Below are 14902 nucleotides of genomic sequence, written 5' to 3'. Positions count from 1 at the left end.
GTGCGGGCGTGCCGTACCCATAATGCAATGCGCCCCCAGTGCGCATGCGCGCACAACGCGCCCATTTTTGCATGATTTTTTCGCCTTCCCCAGGCTCCAGAGGCTTTATAGGAGCCTGGGGAGGGTGAAAAGAGCCTCCCCCGCCCCCCCCCGGAGGCTTCAGGGAACGTCCGGAGGCTTCCCTGAAGCCTTCGGAACACTTAAAACCTCCCCGCCACCCCCGGAGGTTTCAGGGAACGTCCGGAGGCTTCCCTGAAGCCTTCGGAACACTTAAAACCTCTCCGCCCCCCCCCCTGGAGGCTTCAGGGAACGTCCGGAGGCTTCCCTGAAGCCTTCGGAACACTTAAAACCTCCCCGCCCCCCCCCCCGGAGACTTCAGGGAACGTCCGGAGGCTTCCCTGAAGCCTTCGGAACACTTAAAACCAACCTCCAGCGATGTGAATGCCGGGCGCAAGGACGCCGAGCCTGAGGCGCCGCGCAGTGGAGGCGATCCGGGCCCGGGCGATGGAGACGCACGTCTCGTGCCTGTTCAGGGACCGTCCCGAGGCTTCCCTGAAGCCTTCAGAGCGCTTAAAACGACCATCCGAGCAACCCGGAAGTGACTTCCGGGTTGCTCGGAGGTTGGTTTTAAGTGTTCCGAAGGCTTCAGGGAAGCCTCCGGACGTTCCCTGAAGCCTCCGGGGGGGCGGGGGAGGCTCTTTTCGCCCTCCTCAGGCTCCTATAAAGCCTCTGGAGCCTGGGGAAGGCGAAAAATAGCTTTTAAAAAGGTGAACTCAGCTGGCCAGCGCACGCATGCGCACTGGCCAGCTGACAGGGCAGCGCCTCGCGTGCCCTGACAAATGGCTCCGCGTGCCACTTGTGGCACGCGTGCCATAGGTTCGCCATCACGGGCCTAGGGCCTCTTTTCATCTAAATCCGGCCCTGATGGGCAGGATGTAGATCTGGGAATTGGATGAAATGCAGCAAATCAGCAAGGGATTCCAACTACCCCCAGACAAGAAAGGACTTGGTCTCTGGGGGGGAATGAGTCTGCCTATCGAGACGAGGTAGACGGGTTGCTTTCATGGTGTGGAGACAATAACCTGGTCCTCAACACCAATAAGACCAAGGAGCTTATAGTGGACTATAGTAGGAATAGATCAGACATCCAGCCCTTGATTATCAATGGAGACCGAGTGGAGCAAGTGGCCAGTTTTATGTTTCTGGGTGTTATCATAAAAGAGGACCAGACCTGGGGCACTCACATTACGGCACTGGTCAAAAGGGCCCAGCAGAGATTATACTACCTGAAATGTCTCAGGAAACAACATCTAAATGAAAAACTGCTGGTAACTTTCTACCGCTGCACCATAGAGAGTATTTTAACTTGCTGCACCTGTGTCTGGTTTGCCAATTGCACAGTGGCAGATAGGACAGCGCTCCAGAGGTCAACGTCATTGCCCAGAGGATCATTGGTTGCCCTCTCCCCTCTTTGGAAGAGCTTTATAGCTCCTGCTGCTGCCTTAAGAAAGTTCAAAACATTCTTAAAGATCCATCTCATCTTGGGCACCCTTTTTTTGAACTATTGCCCTCTGGCAGACGGTACAGGACAATAAAAACAAGGACAAATAGGCTGAAAAACATCTTCTATCCCAGGGCAATAAATATAGTGAATTCTACTTTATAGTGCAATATTAATGCAGTATCCGGGTGTTTCAATTCAATTGTATAGCATGTGAACGAAGTGTGTTTGTGTTTTTATTTTCATAGTTATAATGTACACTGAAGATGGCATTTAATTTCATTGTATGATGTGCAGTGGCAATAAAGTAAAGTAAGTAAGTAGTAAACTAAACTAATGCTCCCCAAAAGAAGCTTTATATGTTCCAAGTTCAATAGATTATGCACCAGGCCTAATTTGCTTCCTATAAACTTATCAATATCTCCCAATTACATACCCTCCAGATCTATGGACTTTGTTACACTAGTTGGGGCCGGAGTGAATTAATGATCAACACATCTGAAGGAAACCGGGTGGGGGAAGATTTTGGATGGCACACTGCTAAACAGCTTTTCTTTTCCAGTTTGTCTTTTGTGTTTCTGCTCAATCAGGCTTCTAGTCTCACCTGACGTCCTCAGTCTGGTTGTGTGGTGGGGTAGGCAGAGCTGCAAGCAGATCCAAGCTTTTCACTTCCACAGGGGGAGCATCTGCACACGCGGGATAAGAAAGAAAGGATCAAATATCAATGCTCCAGGAGTGCCATTAACCATGCCTACAGCATGAGAATTCACAGCCTGTGGTTCTGCACTAATATACACCGGGAGGCTTTTTTTCCTATAAATTCTCCCAGTTCTTGGCAAAGAAGAGGTCAATGGCAAGCAAGGCTAAGGCCTTTTCAGTGATACCACAGCACCTTGCAAAATGCCATTCTGTAACCAGGAAGAGAGAAACCATCGTTTATGTTTCAGAAATTTGCAATCATTTCCTATTATCCTCTTGGCCACCCTTTATATTTTTTTTATTTCCTTTTTAAATTTCTTACAAAATATAAATAAAAAAAAAATAAGTGAAGGACCCCCCAAAGAAGGGAATAAACGGTATAAAAAAATTGTAACAGCAATTTGTACCGTATTTTTTGGACTATAAGAGGCACCATGATTTTGAAGAGGTAAATTAAAAAAAAAAAGTTTTTGCATTCTGCAGGCCTCCTAAGACATCGTTTTTTGCAACAAAAGAAAAGCGGGGGGGGGAGCATGCAGAGCTTTGGGAGCCTTGTAGAATGCTCCTGGCGGCTGGCGGAGGGGCGGGGCAAAAATGAGCAAAAAACTGTTTTTCACAAAAACAGGCCATTTTTTATTTTTAAAAAAAGGGCATGCAGAGCTTTGGAAGGCTTGTAGAATGCTCCTGGGGACTGGGGTAGGCAAAAAGAGCCCATGTTTTGCTCATTTCTGCCCTCCCCAGCCCCCAGGAGTACTCTGGAAGCCTCCTAAAGGCTCTGCACGTCCATTTTTGCAAAGGGGGGGGGGTTGGTAGGCCAAAAATGCTGTATTCAATGTATAAGACGCACCCATATTTTCACCCTCTTCTTTGGGGGAAAAAGATATGTCTTATACGGTATGTATTCTATATTTGGCAATTTTCTCAGGGCTCAATGCATACCAAATCATTTTCAGAGACCTCCTTAAAGCTCTTCCTCTTTGCCTTTTCCATACCTGCAACCTTTGCCTTAAATGTTTGTTGTACAGGTAGTCCTCGACATACAACCATTCGTTAATGACCCTTTGAAGTTACAAAGGCACTGAAAAAAGTGGCTTATGATCAGTTTTCATATATTTGGTTTGGTTTGGTTTGGTTTATTTGGATTTATATGCCGCCCTTCTCCAAAAGGACTCATATTTATGACTGTTGCAGCATTCCCATGATCAGGTGATCCAAATTCGAATGCTTGGCACCTGGCATGTATTTATGACAGTTGCCGTGTCCCAGGACCGTGTGATCACTTTTTACAACCTTCTGACGGGCAAAATTAACGGGGAAAGCCAGATTCACTTAACAACTGTGTTACTAACTTAACAACCGCAGCGATTCCCTGGCAAAAAAACTCGTAAAATGGGGTAAGAGTCACTTAACAAATGTCTTGCTTGGCATCGGAAATTTTAGGCTCAATTGTGGTCGTAAGTCAAGGATCACCTGCATTGCTCATAATGCATTTCACTGCTAAGATAAACCCTTCTGAATCACAGCACTTTCTTCTATTGGACCAATTTATTCCCTCTTCTCCTCCACTTACAAGCATTTTAAATCAGACTCTTCCGGTTTTATCCTACCAGATACAGAACAGAACACATGCTGAATATCCACCATGCTGCAGCATTCAAGTGCCTCCCTGAGTGTCTTAGACCATAACCTTAACCCCCACGCTCAGCAATCGCTCTTACCCTTCTGTCCTTCTGGCTCATGGGGTAGAACTGGCTCTTTGGACTGCCCGGTCAGCTCTTCAGTAGACAGGACGCCATTCACCAGCTTCTGCTGCACAGAGGGTGGGGGTGTGGGGGGCAGTGAGGAAGGTGGTGTTGGAGGGTTGCTCAAGTTGTTCTAGACAGAGAACACAGGAATCAACAACCACCACAGTCCCCTGCCTGTCGTCCTCCCCCCCCCCCCCCTTTCATTTCCAAGGCTGCAGAAATCTGACAGGCTACTCCGCCACATGCTGCATTTACATTCTTCCTTTTACCGTTTGAGCTGCCCCAAAATTATATTAGGCAAAGAAATGAACACATTTTAAACGCAATGAAGTGTCAAGAGGGATCTTTGTGGTCATGGAGATTTGGCTACAACTGTTCTCTGGAGGACCGGTCTACCGCTCTACACCCCTGCCTTGAAAAAAGTTATTTTCTACTAAATTGTATTACATTTACCCCTGAATGGAAACACATGCAAGCCTTCTCTGCACTGACCTATCCAAGCATAGCACCGCAAAAGTACTACAGTGTTTCTTTCTTTTCTTTGACCTTCCTTAGAAGTTTAGGAAAGAACTAAAGACCTAAACTGTAGCCTATGAAAAAAGATGCTAGTGACTTCAGTGGGACAGGTCTGAAGGAGTACCAATTTTCCTTTATTGACAAACAGGAAGAATCTTGGGTTATAGGTCAGATCAAACACCTATTGAATGTTCATAATTATTAAGCAGAACTAGTTTGTAGTTTTAGGTTGCATTTTTTTTAAAAAAATCATTAAAGATTGTTTTGCAAACTGTGTGTCTATATAAACTTACCATATTTTTCGGAGTATAAGAAGCCCAGAGTATAAAACGCACCAAGATTTTGAAGAGGCAAATTTAAAAATAATGTTTTTGCACTCTGCAGACCTCCCAAAACGACCCTTTTTCATCAGAAAAAGGGCATGCATAGCCTTTAGTAGGCTTGTAGAGTGCCCCTGGGGGCTGGCGGGAGGGGGGGGCAAAAAACGAGCACAAAAACGGCCCATTTTTCGCTCATTTCTGCCCTCCCCAGCCCCCAGGAGCACTCTGGAAGCCTCCTAAAGGCTATGCACGGCCATTTCTGCAAGGGGGCAGTGTTTCGGGAGGCCAAAAATGCTGTATTCAGTGTATAAGATGCACCCAGATATTCACCCTCTTTTTTAAGGGAAAAAGTTGCCTCATATACTCCAAAAATTATGGTAATTAAACAGTTTTAAAAATGACTGAGCCAGCAGGTGCAGCATATGGCAAATGCTACTAATTGCTATTTAAATATTTTTATATTATACTTTGGATATTACATTTTGATTTTTCTTTGAAGACGTTTCACTTCCCATACAAGAAGCTTCTTCAGCTCTGACTGGATGGTGGGGAACCCCATCCAGTCAGAGCTGAAGAAGCCTCTTGGATGAGAAGCGAAACGTCTTCAAAGAAAAACCAGAAAGTCCAGTTGCCTCTTGAAAAAGCACCTTTGGGACAACCATGACCTGGAGGACTGAGGATCTCCGTAGACATTTGGATATTATAGTATTACTAATTTCTGTTTACTTTGTTGCTATTGGGTATTATTATTTAAACAGTTCTTTTTCTTTAAAAATCATATACTGTTTCTTAGCTTGCCATGCTATGTGATATATTGTATATGAGACCCCTTTCTGCTTAAATTTGGTTAATTTCTGCTGTTAATGTAGACAGTTATTTTTTTTTCTCCATTGCCACGTAATTCTTCAACTTTAGTCTCCCAATCCTAGGTTGATGGTAAAGTTTCTTTTCCAATGTTGCTCCAGATTGATTCTTGCTCCTATCAGCACATATCTTAGTACATTCTGATACATTTCATTTATATTCTCTGAGATCACATCAATGATATTGGTAGTTTTAATTTAAATTGTATTTTCAGACTGTTTTGATGTACTTCTTTCCAATACTTTTGGCTTTTCTTTACACAACCATCATATATACATGTAAAAACTTTGGAATGGGACAACATGCTGCGGCCCACTCACCACAGCCAGCTTGCTGTGGCCAACTTGCCACAGGACACCTCCACATGGCCAACTTGCCACGGGGACAACTCACCGCGGGCAGCCGGAGGAGGGCAAGTGGGCGGGAAGAGCGCGCAGGGTGTTGTGGCAGATAAGCAAATGGTGGGCAGAGAGGACAGGGTGCGGTAAGAGGATGGACCACAGGTGGGGGAGTAGGTGGACAGAGTGTGTGGGTGCAGAGAATGGTCTGCATGGGTGGCCAGAGGGCGAGCTGGGTGGGTGGCAATGGGGACATTGTTCAGAACATGTCTTCTCAGCAACTCAACTTCTCGCCAACATAAAATTTTGAAAGCATCCATGGCATCTTACAAGCTAATCTACTGTGACACGAAGTTTGAGGGTTCCTCTTTCCCAGAATGGTTGTTTCACAATGGATGCATACACACACAGACACACACACACCCGCCACCCCCGACTGCTGCCACCTCCACCGTCCCCAGCCTCTTCCACTTGGACTCCGGTGCAGTGACTCTGCCCACTCGTTCACTTGCCTGCTTGGCTCTCCCATGCGATCCAACATCTCGTTGCAGCCTACATGTTCTGCCTACCCACTTGCTTGCCACACCTTGCGTATTGCCCTCCTACTTGTTCGCCCGCTGCATCCCGTGTGCTCTTCTCACCCGCTCGCTCTCCTGCCGCACCTCACCCGCTCTGCCCACGAGCTTGCTCACATGCCACACCCTGAACGCTCTGCCCACCCGCTCACTTGCCTGCCCAACTCTTCCTCTGGCCACCTCCGGAAAAGTTGTCCCCGCAGCTAGTTGGGTATGTGGAAGTATCTGGCGGCAACTTTGTGGTGTCACGGTGGCCGGGGTGAATTGTCCTAGGCTCTAAAAACGTTCCTTCTTTGTGGTGGCATTTCCAACATTTATTATTATAGGATTTAGCCATCTTAGCAATTGTTGGTGGAATTATATACCATCTGTAGAACATTTTGTACCAGTTTTTCCTCAGATCATAGCTCGGGGTAATTTTTGATTCCCCCGTCCCCCCATGAATCTTCCCATTGATCCACTGTTCTTGCTTTGAACTTTTGTATCCATTTTATAATATAGCTTTATTTGTTCTGTCTCCATGAAACATACAATGTATTTATAAATGGGTGAAATATCAGTGGTTTTCTTTTTTTACCCCCACCTTATTCCCTCTTTCATAATTTAACATTTTTTTCATTTTTCTTTTTCTATATTCAGTTAGCTAAAGAAGAAGAAAATGCCACAGGGCTGGCCTTACTTTCGTGAGCAGCTGTGAGTAGTAATCCGGAATGCTGTCCAAGGCTGCATTGCCAAATGTGCCTTTCAACTGGCTCTTGCCATTGATGGGGCTGCTTCCAAAGGGGGGGAAGAGGTTGAAATTGGCTGTGATTACCGGTTCCATCAAAGGCAGCAAAGAGAGTTCCTGAGGAGAAAAGAACTGAATCAGACCAAGGCTTCTTCATATGCCAACACATCCTGCAAACCATATTAGAGGAATCCTCTGAGATAAATAAAAGAGAACAATATGAATTCACAGGCCCTGAAGGTCTAATGGACTCCTTTTGGGGCCTATTCTTCCATTACTTTAGTGGGAAAATCTCGAGGTTACAAAGCTCCTCCATGATTTTTGAAAATATATTTCTCTGAATCTACAGTATCCACAGCTGGCGGGATTTTGCTGAAGGCAAGAAGAAGTTACATTGCACCAGGGGTGTCAAACTCAAGGCCCGCAGGCCGGAGCCAGCCCAGGGGGTACTTAGTTCTGGCGTGTGGGATTGTCCTGGAAACAGCGAAGGACCAGCCCGCGGTGCCTCTGCCAGCGAAAATGGGCTCCCAATCTCTGTTTTTGGCTGGGACAGCCTCCTGCAACCCTCTGCCAGTGAAAACAGAGATTTCACTGGCAGAGAGTTGCAGGAGGCTGTCTCAGCCGAAAACGGATTGGGAGCCCGTTTTTGCTGGCAGAGCATTCAGTCCGCCACAGGCATGAGTGATGTCAAGCTGGCCACGCCTACCCCAGCCCCCCAAGGTCAAACACAATCCTGAAATGAAATGAATAATCACAGCCCTCAATGAAATCTAGTTTGACACCTCTGCATTAGACCAGTCTCAGAAGTGAGGCGTGGGAGGAGTCACATGTGGGTATTAACACGGCCCATTTGCCCGGAGACTGAGGTAAATTTGAGGTCACTTCCTCTACTTCCTCCTCTTGACTCCCCATATTAACCTGTCTTCGGCCCAGAAGGAGTAAAATTCTGACTCTCCAGTGGTTTGAGATTTGTTTGGTTATTAGATTTGTCTGTTAGTGTTTTTCCACTTGTGTTCCTCCCACCTCTCTTCCTTGCGTCTCTATGTCAGTTTAAAGTTTTTTTCTCTGCACAAGCTGGGCTTGCTACATTACAAGGGAGCCTCCAGGCCGCTGGCCGGTTGAGAGGGAGGTTCCAGGCCGCGCGCCGTTCGGCGCTGTCCGAGTGAACCCCATATCCAACAGAGGGGGTCACAGAGCAATCAGGAGGTTCCTGGAGGAGTGGCTTGGTCGGAGCCGGCTCGGCATCGGACCGCGTGGTCGGCGGTCGTCATTTTGATCAGCGGCCATTTTGGATGGACGTGGAGGGGTGTGGAGATCGGCGGTCTTGCTTTCCAGCCGCCGCAGACGCCCGGAGTCACCGCCAAGAGAGAGACAAAGATTTTCGGACCTGAGCTCTGCCAATGATCTGGGGAGGGCTGGCCTCTTCGGGCTGTGGATCGGCGGTGCGGCTGCAACAGCACTGGCCCAAAGGAGCTCCGAACTGTGTGTAGAAGCCCAGGCCAGCCAGCAGAGTGTGGAGGTGGGAAGGCAGCAATCGTAAGTAGAGACGATGGCAGAGGCTGCGAGGAGCGGGGGGAGGAGGGGGGGGGCTGACCCCAGATCACCAGGGGATGCAGATTCGGGCGAGGGGACCTCCCGGGGAACAACCCCTGTTGCGAGGGGGAGGTCCCACCTCTAAGGAGGCCACCTCGCAATCAGTTAGGAGAAGATCTACTAGCAGGGAGCCCCGCATTACCAGGGCAGCTGGCAGAAGGATTAGGGAAGAAATCAGCCCTTCCCCATCCAGATCACGTTCTCCTATCCGGCCTTTACTTTTACCAGAAGCCCATCTGGGTTCCCCAGGTTCCCCACGTGGCACTGCGAGGGAAGCTAGCCGTCTATCCCACGAGATCATCCAGACCAACCCCAATCCTCTGCAGCTAGAGAGCGCAGATTGGAGTCTCCTTCCACAGCTAGTGAGGGGTCTAGATTGGAGGAAGAGGGGCAGAAGGATGTGGCCTTCTCTGAGGACGAAGATTCTCAGGCTACAGAGGCCCCCACCATTACTGGCTTGTTCCCTCCTGCCTTGTTTGGTTCCCTGCTTCGCAAAGCAAAGGCTATTGTAGATCGGGGCAGCACCTCAGCCCCGGCTCAAGCTGCCAACCCCTCCACTTCAAGGAGGCAGTGGTCGGTCAACATCTCCTGGTCCTAATGGACAACGTGGCTGCCAAAGCTCATGTGAACAAGCAGAGAGGCACGCACTCCTTGGCACTTGCAACGAGGCAGTTTGGCTGGGCAATTGGGCGGAACAGAATCTCTTGTTGATTCGGGCGGAACACATCTCTGGAGAGGACAACCGGCAAGCAGACTTGCTCAGCAGGGAGACGATAGATCACGGGGAGTGGCAGTTACACCCCAGCATCTTCGAGTGGATTTGCCAGAGGTTCAGTCGGCCGACTGTGGATCTCTTCGCCACCCCATCAAACGCCCAGGTTCCAATGTTCATCTCCCGGTTCCCAGCTTGAGGAGCGAGGGTCGTTGACGCCCTTTGCTGCAGATAGCCGTCAGGCCTCCTTTACGCCTTCCCTCCCCTTCTCAGAGTTCTGAGGAAGCTAGTACTAGAGAAAGCAGAGGTCATTCTGATAACCCCCCACTGGCCCTGGTGTCCCTGGTTCACGGATCTAGTGGGTCTGATGGTCAGGCCTCATTGGAGGATTCCCAGGGAGGAGGGAGATCTGCGCCAGGAGAGTCTGGATCATCCAGATCCAGAGTGGCTCCAAATGACCACTTGGCGCTTGAGTGGCAGCAACTGAGGGAGGCCCAGTTCTCAGCCAGGGTGATCAGGACCATTGAGGCTTCCAGACGGAAGTCTACCACGCGTATCTACGATGCTACCTGGAGTGCTTTTGTAGCCTGGTGCAGGTCGGCCCAGATAGATCCGGCTTCAGCATCTGTGCCACAGGTGCTGGAGTTTCTCCAGGATGGTTTAGAGAAAGGTCTGGCTCCCAGACGGGGAGGGGGCTCTAGATCCCTATCTCAGCACTTGGTAATAAAGAGGTTCCTCAGAGGGGCTGCTAATCTTCGGCCCCCGGTGATCCATCGTTTTCCCACCTGGGACCTTCCCACAGTTCTCCAAGCCCTTACGGAGGCTCCCTTCGAGCCTCTGAGGGAGGTAACCTTACAGCTCCTGACACTCAAGGTGGTTTTTCTGGTGGCTATTACTTCAGCTAGAAGGGTGTCAGAGATCAATGCCTTATCTGCCAGGGCGGATTTGTGCACTTTCTACGACAACAGGGTTGTTCTCTGGTTAGACCCGGCCTTTCTGCCCAAGGTCAACACCCCATTCCATAGGGCTGAGGAGGTGGTGCTCCCGGACTTCTGTCCGGCACCTTCCAGGGAGAGGGAAAGGTCCTGGCATCGCCTGGATGTGCATAGGGCACTGCATATTTACCTCAGACACACTGCTGTCTTCAGGAGGTCGGAGGCGCTTTTCGTATCCTTCCAGGCATCTTCCAGAGGGGCAAAGGTATCACCTGCCACTATCAGCAGGTGGATTAGACTTGCTGTCACTAAGGCCTATGAGACACGGGGGATCCCGATTCCAGAGGGCATTACCGCTCACTCCACTAAGAGTGCAGCAACCTCTGCGGCCTGCGCTACCCAGGTGCCCATTGAGGACATCTGCAGGGCGGCCGCTTGGGCATCACCTTCTCCCTTCATTATGCATTACTGGCTGGATGCCTCTGCCTCTGTGGAGGCCTCATTTGGTAGGAGGGTTCTCCAGGGAGTGCTGGACATTTGGGGGTCTCAGGCCCAATGATACCCTCCCATGGACATCTAGCTTTGGTATGTCCCACACGTGAATCCTCCCATGCCTCGCTTCTGAGACTGTCAGTTGGTCTTACCTGAACTGCATGTCTAGAAGCGGTGTGGGAGCAGTCACAATCCGCCCGTTCAGTGCGCTCCTACGCATGTGGGCCCTACGCATGTGGGCCTGAGGGAGATTAGTGTTAGGTCAGTCAGGCCTGGGGGGGGAGTGTTGTTTTGTTCCTTTTCCTGTTCCCTTCCTTCCCAGGCTCTTCTTGGACTGGACCGTGTATTAATCTGGGGAGTCACGAGGGGGAAGTAGAGGAAGTGACCTCAAATTTACCTCAGTCTCCGGGCAAATGGGCCGTGTTAATACCCACATGTGGCTGCTCCCATGCCGCTTCTATACATGCAGTTCAGGTAAAACCAAATGACAATCCCAACCAACTCAGGTCTTTCCCTAAGACAGTGTGTGTTAATGCAGTTGAATTAGGACTTGTTGGGCTGCTTCTGAACTCCTAATATGATACCCTGAAAAGGATGCCAAATCTATTTTATTGAGATAGGGAAGATTTAAGGTTAAGGATGAGCACCAATAGGTCATCTGGTAACAAAACAACTTGTGTCACTTTCTAGTATATTATCTGCACAAATAGACAGAAAATGAGAGCTCCCTGTTGCAGAACATTCTTCTACAAATAAGGTTGAGACATAACAAGAATATAAAATTATGGGCCGTACTTAGAAATCTGTATGAAAAGAAAATGAAAAATGCATATCGATGTATTTTAAGTCAAAAGGGCTGTAAATCTGATGCACAGAATTATCAACTCATTGTACATGACAAATAAATCCTGATTTAACAGAATTACCGCTACTTTTGGAATTAATTAATTGATTAATTAATTAGAAAGAATCTGTATACCAGTTTGATTCTGCAATAAGACCAAAATTTATGGAATTTTTCTGAGTTTAAAATTTACAATAATATAGGTTTTTTAAACAAACAAATTGCAACATTCAAACACTTGGTGTGATAAAATTTTACGCAGTTAAGAGCAATTTATCTACTTCTGCCTTATATTATTCTACAAGAAAATAATCTGGCCCCGAAACTCTACTGATTTACAATTTCTTTGCTTGTGCATATTTGTGCATAGCCTACTCTAACAAAAAGAAATTTATGCTGAGTACTTTGTAATTCCTCAAAAGAAATCTGGGGAGGAATGAGCATAAGCTTCCATTTCCTGTTTCGTTCCTCATCTTGCAAATGCCATTTTATTTTTCATATGTCTTATATATGCCATCCATTCAATAATACCATGAGGATTTTAATGAGTATTTAAAATGAATATCTTTACATTCATTTTATACATTGCAATATTATATAATCATTTGCTTTAAAAAATTATCCTACTATAATTTAACCAGAATGCATCTGAACACTAAGTATTCTTTAAGAAAAGTTTCCATCTAAGATAGCCCTTGCTTAAGCGATTACAATTGGGACCTGCAACTCCTTGCCCTCTGCCCCTGGTACGTGGAACCTGGTGTAAAGCCTCGGCAGGTGTGAATTGTGAGGTTGCGCAGAGATCCACTTGCCGTTGACAGAACCTGCGAGACAGTTCCTGGAACAGGGCCGAATAGAGCCGCCACTCCGCCTGGTCCATCGTGGCCCTGCTCAACCAATTTGCCTGTGTATTGGCTGTGCCCGATATGTGTTCTGCCCGAATCGATAGCAAACGGTTCTCCGCCCAATGGTGGAGCCTCTCCGATTCCAGCATCAGGGACTTGGGACCACGTGCCTCCTTGGCGGTTGACATGAGCCTTGGAGGCCACGTTGTCGGTGAGGACCAACACAATGTCTATACATGAGATCATTTTCCCAAGAAGCTGGGAAAGAACTGCCAGTGGAATCGACCTCTGTGATAGTACATGACTCACCAGGGTCTGCAGGCTTTGTCGTCTCTCCTGAGATAGTGACACCTCGCACAACTCCGAGTTGATGATGATCCCGAGGTGTAAGAGAGACATGATCAGGTGCAGGTGACTCTTTGGAAAGTTCAGGACGAAGCCATGAGGCTGCAGAATGTCCATCCATTGGTGAGCGAAGGCTGTTAAACATCCACCAACAGACCCCACCCCGTGCGAGTCACCGGTACCTACGAAAGGACCGGTTGTTGGCGCCACGAAATGGCCGCCGGGCCTGAGGCTGTTGCTGGTTCTGTTGACGGCCTCTATCCCTGGCACTAGCACGGTCCTGGCCCCTGTCCTGTGTCTGTGTATAAAATCTGTTATACTGGGGAATATATGGAACTGTGTTATACCCAGAGTCCCCAGCACGAAAGGACTGCCATCTATTGTAAGGTTGTTGTCTCCTGTTTATGCGTCTGTTGGTCAATGGGAGCACCTTACATTTGTTCCTAGTCTCGATTAAGATAGGGTCCAACGCGGCACCAAACAGAGGACCGCCCTTGAAGGGGGTGGATGCTAGGCACCATTTGGAGCGTAAGTCCGCCTGCCAATAGTGTAGCCAAAGGAGGCGGCGGGATGCCACATTGGATGCTACCGCTCGAGACGTGAACTTGGCCGCGTTGAGAGTAGCATCAGAAGAAAACTCTAATGCCGCCACCAGTTTGTTGACATCCTGGTGGAGGTGCATGTCATCAGGGGCAAGCCTGGCCTGTAGCTGCTTGAGCCAAACCAATGAAGTCCTGTTGAAAAACGAGGCCAACGTAGCGGCTCCCAACACCCAGGCAGCCGCGTGCTGCATTTTACGTATGATCAATTCGGCCTTACGGTCCTTAGCCTTAAGTCCCTCTGAAATTTTGGACGGAATCAAAGCTGGGGGGGCCAAGGCCATTACTGGAGGGTCTACTGTAGGGAATTGAAGGATTCCATCCAGTTCTGGTGTGGAAGTATAGAGCTTCCTATCACCATTACTAGGTGGAGGGACAGCAGTTGGTTGTGTCCATTGCTTTTGGACAATGTCCAGGAACAGTTTCGGAAAGGGAATGACATCCTGTTCCTGCACCTGTTCAGCAAATAGACGTTCCGTAGAGTCAAGCCCCACCGCAGTACTAGCCTGGGTGGTAGCGCCCCACATATTGGTAGTAGCAACCAGGACAACAACCTGGAAAAGGTAGGCGTGTCCTGCACTAGGCCTTCATCATCCAAAAATTCTTGGTCAGCCACCTCTTCCTCCTCCCCAGCACCGACCCCTCGCTGTAGACCGAGGGCAGGGTCATGGAGGATCAGCCTGGGAGGTAGAATGGTCCCTAGATAATTTAGGTATCCTAGGCCGCTGGGCTCTGCGATGCAATTCTGCATCCATGCCCTGTGAGATGGCTGCTGATGTCATATTTTGAAGCTCGGGGGGAAGGCTGAACTCGGGGCCTTCTTCAGGCCTGAGCCCTGCAGCTGTGGGTGTAAAGGTAGCCGTGGGACCTGAGCACGTAGGTGCTGGCGCCAAGGCTGGGCTAACCTCAGAAAGGCCAGGGGGAGATTGGGTCCCCAATCCCCTCTCCTTGGATGTTATCCCCTGGGGAATAGGAAGATCAGGGGACCAACTCTGGATCCCTGGCAAATGCAGGGAAGAACCAGAAGGGCCTTCGGCCAATAATGTAGGAGGTGACCTGCTGGTGACGATGAGTGCCTTGGCCGATGATTTGGTCTTGTCCTTGCGCTTAGCGGCCCTATTCGGAGCCGCAGATGAAGAGTGAGCCCTGTGGCTAGCGACCCTAGTGGTGGCCCTGCTCACCCTAGTGCTGGCCTCAGCGGTCTCAGAGTGCAATGGGGAAGAAGTAGAGGCCCCAGCACTACCTCCGGAGG

The 14902-nt window shown here is 48.8% G+C and overlaps 1 protein-coding gene across 11 annotated transcripts in view; it reads right to left on the bottom strand.

Annotated features, from left to right (window-relative positions):
- Positions 1-14902, bottom strand: part of KMT2D (lysine methyltransferase 2D) — a 128598-nt gene that overhangs the window by 22225 nt on the left and 91471 nt on the right. For 10 of the 11 annotated variants that reach the window (XM_081939640.1, XM_081939641.1, XM_081939637.1 and 7 more), the window contains 3 exons: positions 7238-7402; positions 3919-4075; positions 2106-2187 (listed from right to left, as the gene is read on the bottom strand). In XM_081939640.1, the coding sequence (XP_081795766.1) occupies positions 2106-2187; positions 3919-4075; positions 7238-7402 (404 nt within the window). The remainder of the gene's footprint in view (positions 1-2105; positions 2188-3918; positions 4076-7237; positions 7403-14902) is intronic. The other variant, XM_081939643.1, reaches the window with a different exon arrangement.

This window comes from Natrix helvetica (assembly GCF_964273705.1).
Source record: "Natrix helvetica genome assembly, chromosome: 1".
NCBI lineage: Eukaryota > Metazoa > Chordata > Lepidosauria > Squamata > Natricidae > Natrix > Natrix helvetica.
Note: the sequence above shows the minus strand (reverse complement) of the source record. Positions and strands in the feature narration are given on the sequence as shown.